The sequence below is a fragment of the Lynx canadensis genome, chromosome B1 (assembly GCF_007474595.2).
Source record: "Lynx canadensis isolate LIC74 chromosome B1, mLynCan4.pri.v2, whole genome shotgun sequence".
Taxonomy (NCBI): domain Eukaryota; kingdom Metazoa; phylum Chordata; class Mammalia; order Carnivora; family Felidae; genus Lynx; species Lynx canadensis.
In genome coordinates, this window is record NC_044306.2 from 147,469,858 (window position 1) to 147,489,733 (window position 19,876).

The 19,876-nt window shown below is 36.5% G+C and overlaps 1 protein-coding gene across 1 annotated transcript in view; it reads left to right on the forward strand.

Annotated features, from left to right (window-relative positions):
- The first annotated feature begins 1,617 nt into the window (after positions 1 to 1,617).
- ADAMTS3 (ADAM metallopeptidase with thrombospondin type 1 motif 3) overlaps positions 1,618 to 19,876 on the forward strand; it is a 144,824-nt gene continuing 126,565 nt past the window's right edge. The window contains exon 1 of the mRNA XM_032592972.1: positions 1,618 to 1,769. Coding sequence (XP_032448863.1) covers positions 1,619 to 1,769 — 151 coding nt within the window. The 5' untranslated portion in view covers position 1,618. The remainder of the gene's footprint in view (positions 1,770 to 19,876) is intronic.

A 19,876-nucleotide genomic window follows, 5' to 3' on the forward strand; every position in this document is an offset into this window, starting at 1 on the left:
TGGAAATAATATTCTACAGTAGGTAAAGGTCTAATCAGGCCTCTTGTGAAAAACCCTGTATTTCACAGTACAGGAGTCGGGGAAGAGTAATTGACCAGATGAGAAAACAACTCCAAATATGGGAGTTGTGTTTGGAAGACCAGCATTACTATTGAAGGCCCATTAGCTCAGTGTTCTTTTTTAATGAAGGCTAGAAGTTTGTTCAAGAAGCTAAAGACTAAGCATGGTGAAGGAAGTGTGGTGATGTTTTCTTGTGAGACGTGGTCACATAGGTTCAAGGGCTGTTTGTGCATACCAGGAGGTGGTTGTTGATGTGTATGTGGGGACACCTTAGCTTCTAATATTTCCCTGTGAGGCTTACACAGGGGACGGAGGGGACAGAGTGAACCAGGTAGAAGAAGTCAGAATGGAAACTGGGGAACAGAGTTGAATGCAATAGAAAAGCTACAGTCAGAGGCACGTTTGCTGAAAACAAATGCTATTTGTAGCATGTATCTACCTTTCATTTCTGTGTTGCTCAACAGAGAGTGATGGAGCCATTAGATCAACAGCTAGAGGGGATGAGAATCCATAAGGCCCCGCCTATGTTCTATGAGAGCCAATGATCCCATATTTGAAAATATAGAATAAGCTGCGAGCCTCAGATGAAAAATATGACTTACTTCTAGATCCAATGTATATTTCCAAAATAATTATAATTCCCACACCGACACATTATTTCTTCAACTTGGTTTTCAAATAAGTGTACTGAAATTTAAATTAATACTACCTATTAACGTATAACCTTTAAAGTAGAAATGTAAGCGGTAACTATTTGACTATAATGTGAACTTGACACCTAATGAACCAGTTTCAGACAAAACCATCATTTCTATTCAGCTAGAGTACTGAATATAGTCCTGGTATTTTCTAAGTAAAAGGTGAAACAGTCAGAAAAAGACTAAATATTAGAGAGGTAGAAGGCAATGACTACAAGGATAACCTTTTTAGTATGGAAGGATGAAACTTGAGGAGGAAAAAACATGAGTAAAATCATCAAGTTAGATTAAGATAGGACAAATAGGAGTTAGTTCTTCTAATTAATAAATATTGGAAATGCAAGGTTTTTACTGAATCTTAAAGAGGCTATTTAAAGTGAGAAATACATTTATTTACTGAGTGCACTATGGAACTCATTCTTCTCATACCATAATGGTTTAGAAGGAAAATGTAAACGAGTTACAAAAGATGCTAAGCATGCACGTACAGCAGATTATTATGGGATATTAAGAGACGTTTCTTGAGTTTATTTCCCCTGTAAGATTTCTTTTAGAGACAAAATACCTGTAGAATATATAAATGCACTTCTTCTGCAGTCTGATGAAATTTGTATGTTGTGTAATTTTCTTTTCTTACCCTAAATTTCTTATCATACCTTATGTGAATTATTTTATTCTTGTATATGAATTTCTGCCTTCTATGAATTACTTAACCATTTTAAATTTTTAGCCAAAAGTAGAAAGAAAAAGCATTCATTTTCACAAATTATATTCTTGCCATTTAAAAAGGTACTTGTGAGCTAAAGGTGGCAAATACTTCTTTTCAAAATTAACACATTTTATGCTTTCTCTAGGCTGGAATGATAAAAAGTGATAATGATGAGTATTTCATTGAGCCTTTGGAAAGAGGTAAGCAGATGGAAGAAGAAAAAGGAAGGATTCATGTTGTCTACAAGAGATCAGCAGTAGAACGGGCTCCTGTAAACATGTCGCATGACTGCTACTACGGAGGTAGGCATCTTTGACGAGGCTTAATAATTATCTGTAATTTTAAGGTATGATGAAAACAACTCTCCCAATCCATTAAGGGAATGTGACTGTCATGTGCTCTTGCATAATGTGAAGGTAGCAAGAGAAGTTTATAGATCATGAAATATGGCCCGCCTTTTTTAAAACATGTAGCAGAATATATGTTATAGGTATTATTTTATTCTAGTGCAGTATTGTGTCCCTAACCAGTTATTTATGACTTCTTTTATAGTTTCACATTAAAATGATTTTTTCTGTAGCTTCTGTGAAAACTTGGAAATATTTTTGCCTTCTAGAAGTATCTCAATTGTGTGTTATTAATACTATTTTCAAACTTTTAAAATGAAATATATTGACATGGCAGAGAATAATAGATATGTCATAGACACATTTGCAAATAAGAATGCTGGGGCGCCTGGGTGGCTCAGTCGGTTGAGCTTCTGACTTCGGCTCAGGTCATAATCTTGTGGTCCATGAGTTCGAGCCCTGCGTCGGGCTCTGTGCTGACAGCTCAGCCTAGAGCCTGCTTCAGATTCTGCATGTCCCTCTGTCTCTGCCCCTCCCCCTCTTGTGCTCTGTCTCTGTCTCTCTCTCAAAAATAAATAAACATTAAAAATAATTTAAACAAACAAACAAAAAAGAAAGTAAGAAAAAAGAAAATAAGAATTTGACCTTAAGGTCTATTTTGCAAAATCATATTTTTACAATATGGAAGGGAGAATGAGTTGAATGTTCTGTCAACTTTTGTTTCATAATAGGCTGGACCACTAAAGTCAATGAAATTATGGCATGGGAAGCTTTTCTAGTTTGTTTGCTTTTATGAAATCTGAAGGTAATTTGTTATTAAAGACATGTTTTTATAAGTTGAATATACAAGTTCCCTTTCTGGAAGAGAAAGGAAATTTGAGAATCTATGTTTTTTTTAACCAAATTTCAGAAAGGCTATATTTATTTTTGCCGGGCCAACTATCTGAATTAGAGATAATAGAAATTTCCCCTAGGGAAATGTCAGGGATATAAATAATCTTAATTTAATAATCTAGATTCTAGATTAATGATATCTTGCCTTTTGAGACTTATTACCTAGTTTGATTTTCAGATACCACCAGTTTCTGTTAAAATGCCATACTAGTGGGATAGTAGAGTTTAAAATAAACGTAAAAATTGAGGCACCTGGGTGGTTCAGTTGGTTAAGTGTCTGACTCTTGATTTCAGCTCAGATTATGATCTCACGGTTAGTGAGTCCTGAGCCCTGTCTTGGGCTCTGTTCTTGGGATTCTGTCTCTCCTAATGTCTCTCTTTGCCCTTCCCCAGCTTGTTCTTGCTTTCTCTCTCTCAAAATAAATAAATAAACTTAAACGTTTTATTTTAAAACTAACAAGACCTGAAGAATTATTGAGAAATATCTGATTTGAAGCAACAGCACTGAATTAATAGACGCAATACTATGAAATGTGTACCTATCCTAGAAGGTCACTGTGATGTAATCAGAAGAGACTGTACTGCATTTAGACAGATGTTAATAGTACCTCTAAAATTTCAAGTTCTTCTGTTATCTTAGATTAGTATTTAACCTTTCTGAGCCTCAGTTTATCTGTGAATGAAGAATTAAAATATGTTGCACAATTATAGTAAGTATTAGAAATAGTATATGAAAATTGTTGAACGTAGCCCTCAACAATAACGGATGGTTAATCAATGGTAGCTGTGGCTGTTGTTATTGGTATTAACTATTAATATGAATTATTTTGGGCAAAGATGTATGTGTTAGGAGTTTTAATTAAAAGTTAAACAGGCATTGCTTGCCTTCATGTTGTGAATACATTACTATTAGTTCTTATTTCTATTTTTCATGTTTGGAAAATGTCATTCTAAATCAGAAGACTGGTTGTATCAAAGGGTAGGTAGGAGAATACAGTACTTTTTCTAGAGTTTAATTGTTAATATCTAATATCTTTTGTGAGGCAATGGTTAAATATCTTTTAAAAAAGCATGGCCTACATGTTCTAGAATTGTATTAGAGGGCTGGAAGCCAGGTAAGTCACTAGGACTTTCCTCCCGGTTGCTCTTTCTGTCATACCTGTGGTTTCACCAAGAAATAGATGCTCCATTTCAGTGCCTAAAGGTATCCATCCTGGTACTTTTCAGTAGTATAATATTTACAGAGAAGGAGAGAGGATTTTTTTTTATTGAAATAAGACAGTTATGAGAAATATGATGTTTAATACCTATTGTATTTCTAGATACTAGATTAGGAAAAATAATTTAGTAGTCAGGGCATGTAAGTTTCAAAGAATTAGATTAGATTTAGGCAATATGGGGAATTTTAGTTTAGAAAATCATTTAAAATATCAATTCTAGTAGCGTCAGCATCAACTTACTCAGATTTTATAATGAGTTGTTTTTAAGAATGCAGACACTAAAAACCTTATTTTTTGTTTTTCAGTTTTGAATAGAAGATTACTTTGTAGCCAAATAGGCCACAAAATACATTTTGGTAAGGTTTTCAGCAATCATGGGTCAAAGGAAGAGGAGTTCCTTTGTTAATTCTCAATTACCTTAAAGCTTGACCCAAAATAGAACATAGAATGTTCCATGATAAGCCTTAGTATGAACTTAACTTTTATTTTATTTATGAAGTTCTGATTGAACTGAGTTGCTGATGATGTCAATTTACTTCCTTTTGAGAATTTTAAATTGTAACCATGCATTTTAGAAATGGAAATGTCTTCCTAAGGTAAAAAGAGATTCAGATTTAAAACTTTAAGTACTATACTATAACTTTAAAATTCTTCTTTTAACTTCATGGTCAAGGACTGAGAGCCAAGTTTTTTCATGGACTACATACTTTCCAAGTGGAATTAAGAATATATTCTTATACCTTATTCCATCATTCTAAAATGTAAAATTTAACAGATTCTGGGTTTAAAAAGCATATTGATTTATAAATGAAAACTATAGTATCATATAAAATAATGCTTTGTCTGGATCAATTCAGGTGATTATTTTAGGAGACACATGAGGTCTTTCTTCAATAAGTTATAAGAAGGGGATTAAAATACATAAGATGTACTTAGAAATGCATTTGAGGGACATGATCTTAAGTTTCTCTGACAACAGGTCATCAGGAGGAATTTTTATCATAAACAAGGCACTTCTGACCCAACAGAGTTTCAGCATTAGGGCCCCTGTAAATGAATATTTTGCTGTGTTTTGTGGGTTATCCCCATAAATGCCTGGCCATACATCTTGCTTTGTCAGCTTGGCAACTCAGAGCTGTCATTTATTTGAGTTCTCTAATTTGGTGCGAGTATTTTATATTAAAACCAGTTATAACCTGAACTAGGTGATAATAGTGAGATGGAGAGAAGGAGCCAAATTGGATTGAGACTGAAGTGAAACTGACAGATTTATATGATGCAGAATATATCAGGGATGGAGAGAGAGTAAAGAAGGATGACTCAGAATCCTAATCTGAAAGACTAGAGGATTCTCTTTTCAGAATTCAGATATTTAAAGTGAGGAACAGAAATAGGCTTGATGGAGAATGACAAGTGTATATGTTTGGATATATTGAGTCTGAAGATCCATTGGAATAGTGAGTGAATAAAAAATGCACAGTATATTTTCATAATCATGTCTCAGAGTCAGTGAATGAATGCCCTTATATACATGTTGAGGTAGGGATAGGTAGAGGTTAGCTTGGAGTCAGGGGGCAAGAATTGGCTTGTGGATGCTTGGAATGTCTCTGCTTGCCTTCCACTCTCTCTTTAGCAACTTCATATCAATGAGAATCAGAAGGTGCACCTTGCACAGGATTAGAAGCCCATGAAAGATGTTTGCTACCAGCACTATAGGAAAGGAGGATATTTCATCCTTAAAACACAAAAACAAAGCTAAAAACAAAGCAAAAAATATGCTTCTGCATACTCAAGAACCCTAAGCTATTCCACTTGACTAAAAGTAAACATCTATTTTTATTCTTTATCTTCTTAGAATATTTATCTAGGTTTCCAATAAAAGCCACAGCTTTGAACCTGTTGAGATAATAGATTTCCATATATCACACAGATTTTCTTTCCTCAACTCTTTTTAAAAAAATTTTTTTTAATGTTTTCATTTATTTTTGAGACAGAGAGAGACAGAGCATGAGCAGGGGAGGTGCAGAGAGAGAGGGAGACACAGAATCCAAAGCAGGCTCCAGGCTCTGAGCTGTCAGCACAGAGCCTGACATGGGGCTCAAACTCACGGACCATGAGATCATGACCCGAGCTGAAGTCAGACGCTTAACCAACTGAGCCATCCAGGCACCCCATTTTCCTCAACTCTTAATAAGGAAATTGTATTGTTTTTGAAATCTGAAAAAATGTGAAGAACTGTTTGAAAATACATTGAACTTGTAAAATCACAGATGCAGTACTCTGCTTTAGAATTACTGTTTTAAGACGTAAAACAGTTTTACATTTGGCAATATAAATGATCTCTTCCAGTGCAGAATTGGCAGGTGTTTATAACACATAGTACTGCCAGTTTCTGGCAAAGAAGTTCCATCCTTTGCATTAAACAACAAACATAAACTGTGCATGTTTATGACAAAAAACTTGTCTACTTCATCACTGGGGGAAGAGTTGAATTTACTTCTTTTTTTGATTTCTGCTTTAGGAGGATGGAAATCACATCCATTTTTGGACATTTAGTTTGGACAAATTATTTTATATTTTGCTGGTTTTGAAATTTCACTTGGGAGTGTCCTGGTTAATCAACCAATAAAGGGTCATAAAGTTCACCTCCACTGTTAAATCAATCATTTGAGTTTAAACTCAGATGAAAAACAAAACATACCCCTGATCATCTCTTAAGAATGTCTACATTGTTGTCAATAAGAAGTTTGCTTTAGGCAGTCTATTTCGGGGGGGGGGGGGGCAGGGGGCCTCTACTTGTATGACATCATTCAGCTTTCCATATTTTTTTAAATTTAATCCCTAGGCCCTTAGGCTTCTCCCATCAAATTACAAACTATTCACTCACCAGAAGCTTTGTGTTAAAGTAATTTCTGTAATTACTTCCTACCAGTGGGAAACAAGGAATAGTAAGCCTTTATCTCCTAGCTTCCTTTCAGGATTTTCATTTTCCTGCACGAACCCAAGCGCTTGTGTCGCTGGTGTGGTTGTCATGGTGCTGTGAAGGAGTGTCTTTGTCCCAGGTGGGAAACATGTACAAGTCAGAAATGATTTGGGAGTTGCTCCTGGTTGCCAGGGAATGAAACTATGAAGCAAGAACTTGAATAATGGGAAGACTATTTCTTATTTTGGTGACTCTAGGAACTTCCTAGGCAGAGTCCTTCCTTGAATCTATAGAAAAGTCAGTAGGTGCTGTAACCTATTGTATTTGGAAGTTCTCATGACCTGTGCCCCGATCAAAGAGAAACAGTGGTGGGCTTTGCAAGCAACCTAAATAAATAAATAAATAAATAAATAAATAAATAAATAAAGTGAGAGAAATTAATTTTTAGCATGTTTTCACATTAAATGAAACATGGAACGTAATATTACTAAATCATTAAGATCTGTCAAATAGCAACCATTCTTTCAGGTATATATTAAATGATAAACTTTACTCATTTTTACCCGGCTGCATAGTTTAGTTTATAATATAATCTAGGGTCAGTAATTTGTCAAAGCTGCTACCAGTGGATTCATATGGAAATACTAATCATATTTATGTAATTCCTTTTTAGGTTGGTTTTACATATTTCACAATCCATGTGTTTACAATAATTATTGGCAAAAAGAAGGCAGTTAAAGGTTCAGTTATTACTTGAAATAATCCTGGAAGCAGAGTGATAAAGACCTTTCAGATGTGAAAGATAAAGGATACTACTTTATTTCCTTATATTAAAATCTCTTACAGCGGGTATTCTATCTCTTCATGAATAGGTACCATGAAAGGAGTTTGTTTACCTAGACCAGGTTTAAAGTGTTACAAATATAACTCCGTATTTTTTTTTTCTAATGGAGTTAAGCATGGAAAGATAAAACTGTATCAAAAATTCAGAGCTGCTGGATTTTACTTAGTTATTGATGTGACATTAAGGGAGAAAGAGAATTGGAAGAATTTAGCTACATCTGGGCAACTGAAACAAAATTGAAAGCAGTTAATTTATATTAGAATACAAAGATAATGCAGATAATATAAGTTGGACCTTGATTCTTAAATTAGATGCTTGCCCACTCAGAATAATTATATCAATTATTGACTCATGAAAGAGCAATTATTGCCAAGAAAAAACTTTGTTAGTGTTTAAAATGTATTTGTTCTTTCTGAATGTAAAATATATCCTGATATCAAAATATATTTTCAGTGTTTGGTTTTAATCGCATGAACTGCTTTTACTTAGGAGGAATAGACTCTATTTTTAGTAAAATATCAAGTACATTTTGACTCTGCACAAGCCAAGTGTGCCTGCTTAAACACATTTTAAAGCCTGTACTTATTTTCTTTCCCTGCACAACTTACAAACTTTCATGTGAGTAAGTGGGAAGCTTTTGTGCAAGGAATTCAAATATTTCTGGAGGTTTAGTAATCTTTCGTTTTATTATTTCTGTCTCTAATTCGATTATTATTTTTAAAGAAGATAATTTGCCATAAGGTAGCTTTTGTTCATGTCGCTCATGGTTTTCTTTTTCCTACTGGATCATCAGTTGTTAACTTTACATATAAATTTTATTTATGAGGATCAGTGCTGTTCACTTTGGTGTTTTGTAAATAATTTTTGTGTGCATGTGGGTTCCTCACATCCCTGTGGAGACTCGGGTGTGTTATTCTCAATCCTCTTTCTTTATGGGCTGTCTTTATCCTTCCCTCTGCAGGGTATCTTTCAGGGAGTTGAAGTGGAAGTTAGTGATATATGTTGAAAAAAATGGAACTATGGGGTCAAATAAGTGTAGGACAGCAACAATATTTTCTATGTGAAAATCATTTGAGATGAGATTATGGGGACTGTGGATTCAAATGTGAGGGCTACAGTCAGGCCAAATTAAATGCTCCTTTAATGCACAATTCTGCAAGGGGAGCTGAGTGCTTGGTTTTGTTCTTTCTAGGTGCCAGAAAGTTTATTCTGATTTTCAGCTGTGATGCAGCTGGTCTAAATATCTATGCTGAATAAGAGACTTAAAAACTGAGAACAAACTGAGGGTGGAGGGGGGGTGGGTGATGGGTATTGAAGAGGGCATCTTTTGGGATGAGCCCTGGGTGTTGTATGGAAACCAATTTGACAATAAATTTCATATATTAAAAAAAAAAAGAATAGCAAAAAAAAATATCTACGGTGAAAAATTCTTAATGGAAGTTCTTGAACTTGGGATTTGGATAAGATGGAAAGATTCAGTTTAGGAATGATTTGAGCCATTTCCCTAAGTGAGACTATAAAGTTTACTGGAGATAAGTAATTATATGTAGCATATTCCTTTATTACTTTCCAGTACCTTACTCTCTGGAAAAAAAAAAAAAAAATCTTTGACAAGTTTGAATGACGCATTAGTTCAAATTGGTTTTGTTTGTTTGTATATCTTTCACAATTATTATAACCACTTAAATGCCCCATTAACTTGTTCCTTGCTTTTGGGCTGAGATACTTGTTCATTATTTTAGAGCTCTGATGAATAACCCAAGTATCCTAAGCTTTTGTGTATATTCTTGTTCAAAGGACTGTCCTTAATGGTGGGTGTCATTTAGCCAATGCCTGTGGAAGAGTTTGTTTCTCTTGAGTGTACTTTACAGATTGCTGTGTGTTAGGTGTTAAGAATAAGGTCTGTGTGGTGTCAACACTCTGCATTTTAACTTCACTTCTCTGTCTCAGCACTTTGGCAGGTTTTGTTGTCATGTTTTCATGTTTTATCAGATTCTACTCCATATGCTAAAGGGATAAAAGCAATGTCTAAGCCCCTTTTGGCGAGATGAGTGAGTGGGAAAAGTGGAGTTTCCTTATGTCCTGCACCATCGTCCTCATACTAACAAAATGCCACTGGACAGCCTTCTAGTAAATAAGAAATTAGGGTATTAGGGCGGACTTTTAATTTCTTAATTCCCAATTTTGGATGACACATTTAGATGGAGATGGTATGGGAATTTGATGCATATCAACATTGCCCTTCCTCATTCTGTGATCCTGGGCTTGGCTTTTGAGTCCAGTGGGAAGTCCTAGGGAAATCACTGCTAGGTATGGTGTAGGCACCACCCTATTTATGTTTAAAGGAGGTATAATTAAGCTCATCGGGCTAGATTTTTTTTTTTTTTTTGGTCTTCTTCAAGGTCCTTCTCTCATCTGTGACAATGCAACATTTGAAAAGTCAGCAGAAGCATCTGTGTGGTTCTTATAGGGTTGTGATCACCTGAGTTCCTGTGGGCATCTTTTTGTCATTCACCAGTACCCTTTCTCTGAAATTTATGGAAGAAATGTTCTAACATCCTGTCATCTCAGACTTACACAAATTTTTATGATATACATTGAGATTATTTTCATAGATATGAGATCTGAAGCATGGATGTTGGTGAAAATAATTATTACAATAATCACTCAGACTTTTATTCTCGAAGAAAGCCCCAGCTTTTATGGATTTTTCATCTTTCCTAGTTATATGTCCCACTTTGTGTTGCAACTCAGATCTCACCTCACAGCGAACTTAAGAGCATCACTTCTCTGCTTCTTCTTTGTGTGACTTTATGGCAACGTTGATAAAGCAACTCACATAATTAGAATCAAGTTCAAGTTTTGTATTCTGAATAGGAATTAAGTAAATGGGAAGGCAAGAATTTACTCTAAATACTAGGAATTATGAAAATTGACCTTCCTTTTATTGATAGAGTATTTAAATTGTAGCACATATTAATTCTGTGCAAAAATTCATGGAGAAAACCAAGAGGAAACAGGGGGACCAGCCCAGCTCTCTCTCCTACACTGTGGAATGCATCACAGTTTGATCCTGTGCAGGAGTTTTCTATGTTAGCTGTTCTGTGAGTTTCTTTGGCTGGCTGCATAGGCCCCACCGGGCTGATATTCCTTGTCTGCCTGGCTGCTGCCTACCCTGCTGGCTTTCAGTGCAGGTCTTTCTTCCATTTGACTAGAGGCTGCCCTCACGGGTACAGCAGACCACCCTGAGTTTGGCAAGGACCCTTACTTACGCAGCACACGTGGTCCTCGGCAGCTTCTCTTGTGCTTGGTTCAGCAGCCCTTTCTACAGCCTCCCACGAAACTCTGATCTTGCTGTTCCTGTAGCACAGGAACCAAGGGGAGTCATGGCTTCCTCGACTGCAACCATACTGATGTGCTAGCAGCCCTTGAGGTGTTCTTCTTCCAGAGCCCCCAAGACAAAGCAGGAAACAAGGCTTGGGTGCTTGGAGATCCCCATAGATCGGTATGTTTTCATACCATGTCCTTTCTCTTCTGAAATGTGGCCTTAAAGGGAACTGGGCAAAAGTCAGAACCACTGTCTCCTCATTCTCCTTTGTCTCCCTTGTCCCAGAAGTACTGCAAGATCAAAAGGGCCAGACTTGCCTTTTTCCTTCCTCTGATTAAATGCTTTTTCCTCACTATTCCAGTCTCATGACTAAGACTTATGATGGCCAGGCCTTTCCTCTCATAGGAGGAAAACACAAATAAAAACCAAACATGCAAATAAAAAACTGCTGTTTTCTGGCCTCCAGGCCTGGCGTTGATTTGTTATATGAGAACTAAGAGAATTAGAACTTCCTTTCCCTCCATACAGCCTTGCTTACCAGTCTCTTTTCTTTGGAAAAATCTTACTTCAACTCCAGAAGCTAAATATGGAGTTTCTTTATATTCTTGACTCATCTGTCAGACTTTCTGATGGCCTCCTTCTTCTCTCTTTACTTTCCCTCACTCAAGGCCTTCTCGCCACTCTTGGGGATGATTAGTGAGTCATCTGTGCACAAACACAGAGAAGAATAAACATTTCCCAAATGACCTCCCCATTACACGAGTTCTCATATTTCTGTGGTCCACGTTGTTGTAGTTCCGTATCGTAGTTGCAGAAACCGTATATATATTAAGGGGTAGTTGGAAGGGCTCTTGTTAGAATATTTTCCCCTTATTTTATACATGTAAGTTTGGATGGAGAACGATAAGGTGTCAAATGCCAGATAGTGAAAAACAGGGTTACAGATGGAATTAATGTCAGAAAAAAAAACAAAAACAATTTGATCTTCATAACTCAAACACACTTTACCACATGATTTGTAGTCTACAACGTATCACAAATATGGCTTTGGCATCGTGAGTCAGTAGGAGAACCCTAGAATCTTCAGTTAGTGTCTATACTTCTAAATTCGGAGTCTTTTTTTTCAACGTTTTTTTAAATTTATTTTTGGGACAGAGAGAGACAGAGCTGAACGGGGGAGGGGCAGAGAGAGAGGGAGACACAGAATCGGAAACAGGCTCCAGGCTCCGAGCCATCAGCCCAGAGCCCGACGCGGGGCTCGAACTCACGGACCGTGAGATCGTGACCTGGCTGAAGTCGGATGCTTAACCGACTGCGCCACCCAGGCGCCCCTAAATTTGGAGTCTTAACACTACTTGACTATTATTTCCTTTTTCTAATTAATATCTATCTGCAAATATAGAATTTCACCCCAAATTCCACAGAATTTTTTTGTGATTAAAAGAAGAAATCAAATCTGTCCGTTTTGTGAATATAGAAACCTGTTGTTTTATTTATAATATGATTAAATTACTGCCTTTTTAGTGCAAAGCAAAGCATTATAGTATAGTCATCATGAGTCCGTATACTTACTTTTTGTAGATTTTTGAAAAATCTTTTGGTCCAGAGATAGGAGAGTGATGTTAAAAGTGACAGAAGTACTGTGTCCAATCCTCCTTCAGTTGAAAGAGAGAGGTCATCTGTTTTAGTCTTCTTCAGTTCTTGGCAATAACAAAGGAAAAATTAATAAGGCCAGTCATGAAGGCAGTTTCTTACCTCAGGTACTCAGATCCAGTGACTACTGCTTAAAGAACAACTTGAATATGATATACAGCAGGAAAACAAACGGGAATAAGAAACCAGAAGTGCACAGTGTTTAGTCCCTTGGGAATACCCTTATTATTATTTTTTTTCTAGGTGTAGGGCAGAGTACAAGTGTTTATTTCAGAAAACATAATTAATATAAGAACGTGTTGCATTAGAATGAAATCACACACATTCTCTGTTCAACCCCCTTTCCACATATACTCTAACTCTACCTTAATGCCCATTCCTGTGAAAGGTATTTCATAGCCAAAGGAAGGCAGTCCAAGTGTGTTAAATTTTTTTAGAGTAAAGTTAGCCAAGGATATCCTGTAAAAACAGATTCAAACATTTGAATCTGATCTCTTGCGCCAGTTTTAAAATTAGATCTTCAAACTGGATCTTTAGAACACTAAAGAAATCAGAAACCTCAGTGGTGACTTTTTTTTTTTTTTGACATAAGACTATCAACATGTATCTCTTTAAAAATCTTTACTGTTTTCTCACAGACAAGGAAAAAGAGCTCACATTTTACAGCTAGTTCATAAGAAAACTAAAACATTTATGAGAGATGGAATAGAGGTCCATGGTTTATGCTTTCAAAAAGTATGAAGAAATAATAAGAAATTATTAATGGGGAGTTTCAGACAAAAACCTAGTATGTTATTGACACAAGATACATTATTTTGGTTTATTTGGTACTCAATATGTGCTTTCCCATCCAACAGTATAGTATACTTCAATAAAGATTAGTAAAGAAACATACAATTAAATCAAACCATTATGTAATTAGCATTATAATGACAGATTTAGAAAACATGTTTTGTGACTTTAGTGATGTCAGTGAAAGCCACATGTATAAATCTTATTACATCAGTTTGTTTTTTTTGTTTTTTCTTTTTGTTTTGTTTTTTTTTTTTTTTTTTTAGCAGCAGGAAGTTTATTAGAATACAAGATCAGAAAGGAAGAATAGTATGAAAGCTCTTTTTACAGACAGGGGACATTCGAAAGTGAATACCTCACGGATTTTTTTATATAATAAATAATTCAACGAGGTTGATTTAATGTCTATGTTGTTATTGGGTGGTAAACATTCTTTTTTCTTCAGTGTAGTTTTAGCTCAAAGTCTTACTGTTAAGAAGCTTTGTGACCTATATCAAGTTACTTAACCTATCAGTGCCTTGGTTTTTTCATCTATGAGACAGTGAAAATAATTGCAGTTACTTCAAAGGATTGTTTCTTTGGATTAAACTGATATTGATATGAAGCAATTAGTTTTAGTTCTTGAGACATACTGAGCACATGATAAAAGTTACCTCTTATTCCTATATTTTGACTACATTTTGCTTTTGTAGTAGTTTCTTTTTAAAATTTTTTTTTTCAACGTTTATTTATTTTTGGGACAGAGAGAGACAGAACATGAACGGGGGAGGGGCAGAGAGAGAGGGAGACACAGAATCGGAAACAGGCTCCAGGCTCTGAGCCATCAGCCCAGAACCTGATGCGGGGCTCGAACTCACGGACCGCGAGATCGTGACCTGGCTGAAGTCGGACGCTTAACCGACTGCGCCACCCAGGCGCCCCTTTTTTTATTTTTTTTTTAATTTTTTTTTTTTTTTTTTTTTTTTTGCTTTTGTAGTAGTTTCAAAATCTTACAAGAGTCTTCAGCTGTTTTTCTTTGAGTACGTGGTTTGTTATATTTTTACCACAGCATCACTTTGTTTTTCTCCCTTTGGTATCATGCATGCTCTTTCTTGTGTTTCTACTTTCAGCTTCTAGGAAATTTCTCTTCACTAAAATTTTCTTAGGGGCTCCTGGGTGGCTCAGTTGGTTGAGTGTCAGACTCTTGATTTCAGCTCCGGTTATGATCTCACAGTTAACAATATTAAGCCCCATGTTGAGCTCCATGCTGAATGTGGAATCTGCTTGAGACTCTCTCTCTCCCTCTCTCTCTGCCCCTTCCCCCACTTACATGTGCACATGCACTGCATCAAACAGTAAATAAATAATTACATGAATAAATAGGATTTTCTGAGATGGTGAAAATGTTCTCCATCAGTACTATTTGTATGGTAGCCACGAGCCAAATGTAGCCATTGAGGTGTGACCAGTGGACTGAGGAACTGAATTTTTAATTTTAATTTTAATCAATTTAATTTAAAGAGCTGCATGTGATCAATTGCTTTTGTAATGGACAGCACAGGTCAAGAATTTGCACCATGACATATATCTTCCTAACGGTTTTCAAAGTTCATTCATAAGCCTTATTTTATTGGAGTCTCCTACGAATTACATGACACAGAATAGGTGGGATTACCCTGATTTTTCTTCTTTGCTCAACATTGCTTATTCAAGATCTAGCAGAGAGGCCAGCACAGAGAAGGTCTTCAATAAATATTGATTGACTAAATGAGCGATTGAACCTGACACTCAGAAATGTTAAATACATTTAAAACTGAACAGAAGGAGCTTTCAATTGAAATTTGTCAGGAAGGTCCAAAATGAAATGTCCTACTATGTAGGATAGCCATTGTGACAGGTAAGAAGGCCCACAGTGTTAAAGAGTCATGGGAGAAAATGACAAGGAAGATCATCCAAAAGGAGTTCTTCTCACTTCGATGTCTGTTTATCAAACCCAGACTACGTAATGAAGTCCCCTGGTGATGGTTTGGGGGCACTTCATTACATAGCCTGTTTGAGCATCAGAGGGTAGTAGTTGAACAGAGCTCAGGAATGGGATGCACAGCATAGAAGAGATTGTTGGGTGCTCCAGATTGAGGATGTAGGCTATGCTTGCTTACTCAGTTGCTATCCTGTCTGTTACACATTTCTTCCTGTTATTCTAGAGACATTCATTTTCCATCTTTACAAGCTTTCATAAAGATGCTCATGGGTCTCAAGTGGGAAATGCAGAGTGTACAGATAAATGATATAGGTCTCCTCTGTCTCTTCATAAATATTTGACTGGAATTTTGGCCCTTTTGCCCCTTTGTATTTTTTTTTTCTAATCACCGTCATTGCCAAATTTCCATAAAGAACATATCTCCTTTTATTCCTCCTTCTTATCACTTCATCTCTCGTCCAGCTCCCCCTGAGCTTGGCTGTCATCCTCAGCATGTTACATAAAGAGTTTCTCCCAGATACTGAAAGACATATAAAAGTTGCAACAGGTTTCTCTTCTCGGAGCCCATTCTCTTGGACCTCTTCGTGATATTTGAAGTGGTCCAAAGGTTTTTGTTATCTTGGCTTCTGTCACACTCACTGTAGCCTTTTTATCCCTTCCTATCTCTGGTCAGTTATTTTGGCTCTCTTATCAGTTAGTAGGGCATTTCCTCTCAAATTCAATTTTATCCTACATAGTTTCAAAAGAGATGTTCTTTTTGTGGCTTTGGGTATCTCCTTCATTGAATATCCTGAAGTGTTTTTTTGGTGTGGGTTTTGGAGCCTGCCAGATGTGACTTTAAATAGTAGTTCTGCTATGGATTAGCTCTGTGACCTTAGGAACTTTCAACAACCTCTTCAGATACCATTGCCTCATTAATAAAATGGAAATCCTTCTTACCTCAAGGTGCCGTTAGTGATATGCTGCCATAGACAAGATGGGCAGCCATCCTATAATCTCTCTTATGTCTTTCTCTATGCCTTTTTTTTTTTTTTTTACCACTTCCCAAAATAATAGTTTGTGTCCTTTTCTCATACTCGTCTCAGGAAAGGCCAGTTAATGCTAGATTGCAAAGACCTTATTTTTATAAGTTAAAAAAAAATAAAGCAAAAAAACCCAATGTACTCACTGAAGTGATAGAGGATGATGATCCGTATTTTAGAAGATCTGCCTGCCATTCACGTGGGGTACAGAATAGAGGAGTGGCGGGATGCAGGCAGTTTGGAGTTTACTGGAGTAATCCAGGTGACAGGTGGTGACAGCATCCAGTGTGTCTACTCTGATGGGAAAAAGGAGGAGGGGGCGGGGCTGAATGCATTTTAAGAAGCAGAGCAATCTGTTTTTACAGGGCTACTTTCATGTGTGGCTCTTTGTGATCATTATAACCATTAGATTTTTAACTTTTAAAATTTCAAAGTAACACGCACAGCAGAATGCCTTTTACCATCCCTGACCCCTCCCTAAGAGGAGCATAGGATTCAGGGAGAGGGCAGAGAGATAAGAGTTCTCTGTTGTATGTATTATTTAGTTTTGTTTGCTTGTTTTGTTTTGCTTTTTACAAAAATATATATAATTTTTATAATACATTTTTGAAGTCATGAAATAAGTGTGAGTATCTCAACACAGTGTGCTTCAAAAGTAATGCCACGTTTGGGAGATACTCTTTTCCAGAAACTCTTTTCCGTATCTGCAATATCTTCTTGTCACTTCTAGTTACTGTTTATTATCCAGCTAAAGTGTTGTGTTTCTTATTTTTAAGTTTATTTTTTTTTTATTTTGAGAGAGAGAGTGCACAAGTGGGGAAGGGGTAGAGAGAGAGAGAGGGAGAGAGAGACAATCCCAGGCAGGCTCCGCACCACCAATGCAGAGCCTGATGGAGGGCTCAAACTTACGAACTGTGAGATCATGACCTGAGCCGAAGTTGGACGCTTAACTGACTGAGCCACCCAGGTGCCCCTAGAGTGTCATTTTTCAATGGAAGTGTTTTCTTTCTTTTTTCTCTGAAATTCCATAGCTTGTATAAGTTCATTTTGCACTGTGTCATACAGCATTTGTAATATGAATTATTTCGTATGTTTTTATTCTCGATTCGTTGAAATCTGTTTTTTTATTCCTGGCTATTCAACTTATTTGCAAAATAAATAACAAACTCTTTAAAGATAAAACTGTGCTGCTCCATTTTGCTTTCTACTCCCCTTGCCTTTCTGTGGCATTAGACTCTTCCTTTGTCTTTCACGACTTGACTCAGATTTCCTTCTTAACTTCCTTTTTTGATAACTTTTCCTCTTCCTGTCTTTCTCATGCAAGGCTGTTTTTGTCTTCTTCTTTTCTCGTGTTTTGTACCATTGGTGATCTGTGGAAAAATTGCACAGTGGTACATCTGGTCCACATTCCTCTCTTGAGCCCTAAGACTGTATATATTCAATCACTTATTGTCGCCCTTGGATATCCACAAAGAGCTTTAACCTAATTGTAGCCAACACTGAGTTTTTCTCTAACCATCCACCTTCTCCTGTTCAATCCTAATCTTAGTGACCAGTACCAACATGCACTGAGCTTACCCTTCTGACTTTCTCATCTCTTATCGAGTTGGTAAGCAAGACTCATGAATTATACACCGAGAAGGCTGGCAAAATAGCCTTCAGTCTCCATTGTTTCTACTTTTGTTTAGATTTTTTTGTTGTTGTTATGAATACTGCAGTAGCCTCCTATTTTTCTGCTTCTAGACCTGGCTAACTCAACTCTATTTTGAGATAGAATGTTACCGAAATTTGTGGATTATGTACACACACTATGTTTGTGTGTGTGTATGTGTGTGTGTGATGCACAAATGTATCATTATGGTTTATAGAACATGCACAGCATGTGTTATAGGATGTCCACAGAAATAGATATGATAAAGAATGTAAAATAGATAACTTTGATAGAAGCTTTATTTTTTTCCTCCATATTCCAGCAACTGCTTTTATATATGTTTCTAAAGTAAATGCTTTGGTACCGTGCTTTGGAGATTTTACTGGTTTTGATTGAAGATGTAATGATGTTTGTAAACTAAAATACTCCATGTCACTGTTTAGTCTAAAATTCTTTAGTCATTCCCCATTTCCTGTTGGATATCTATCTATCCGCCTATCTATCTATCTATCTATCTACCTATTTTTATCATTGTCCTCCATGACTGGAGCTCCCCTATCTTAGCTCTCTTACTACTTATTGGGATCTGCTCCCACTCCCCACTGCTCACTCTGTACTTTGGCTGTACTGAACCCTAGACTCCCAAACACACATTTTCCCCCACCTCACCGTCTTGTTTGTCTTTATATATGCTAGACTGCGTGGCTCTTCCTTTTGAAATGCTGGAATATATCCTTCTATCTGACTTCATCTGGAAAACTTCAGACCATATTTTTGAGAAAAGAATAAATGTCCACTGTCGGTTTTGTAGGATCTGAAATGTGGGGACGGTAATATCTGCCTCATATCTGAGGACTAAATGAGATAATTCATTTCAACTCCTGGCACATGTGGTTTGCCTTTTTAAATTCATATCCAATTCATTTTGTCTAATCTCATCTAATATTCTCCTTTGAGAATAAAAATGAAAATCTGATTTGCCTTCAGTCTTCTTGCTTATAATAATTTAAAGGAAGTCTACTCTTTCTTTTTCAACGTTTATTTATTTTTTTTTTGGGGGGGACAGAGAGAGACAGAGCATGAACAGAGGAGGGGCAAGAGAGAGGGAGACACAGAATCGGAAACAGGCTCCAGGCTCTGAGCCATCAGCCCAGAGCCTGACGCGGGGCTTGAACTCACGGACCGCGAGATCGTGACCTGGCTGAAGTCGGACGCTTAACCGACTGTGCCACCCAGGCGCCCCAAGGAAGTCTACTCTTTCATAACTAACATTGTATATAATTGGAGAAGAGCCTACCATAACACAGATTAGAGGGGAAAACTAGAAAATTCTTTGAGAAAATGCTCACTCTCATAAGAAAGTCATTGTTGTGCATAAATACTTTCCAAAAAGCTGGACAGAATTTTTCTTCTCTAATGAAACTGTACTCTGTAAAACAGAGTTTCTTGGTTTGCAAGGGCACCAACTTTGTATGTATATGAATATTTGTATTGTTCCTCTTCTCCCACAGAGCTTCTATAGTTTTTGAAGGGTTTTGAAAGGAGTCCATTATTTTAAAAATTTGGGGGGAATGATTGTCCTCAAGCCATTTTAATATTCTTTGAGTTATTCAATCTGCTTTTCCACCCATATGCATACATATATTAGGAACAAAAGGAGGGAGAAATGGATCTTATTTGTATAATGATGTATGTTGCCTACCAGTTAGTCAACTTTTAATAACAGAATACTGATTGAATAACATATATATCCCTCATTAAAAAAAAAAAAGCAT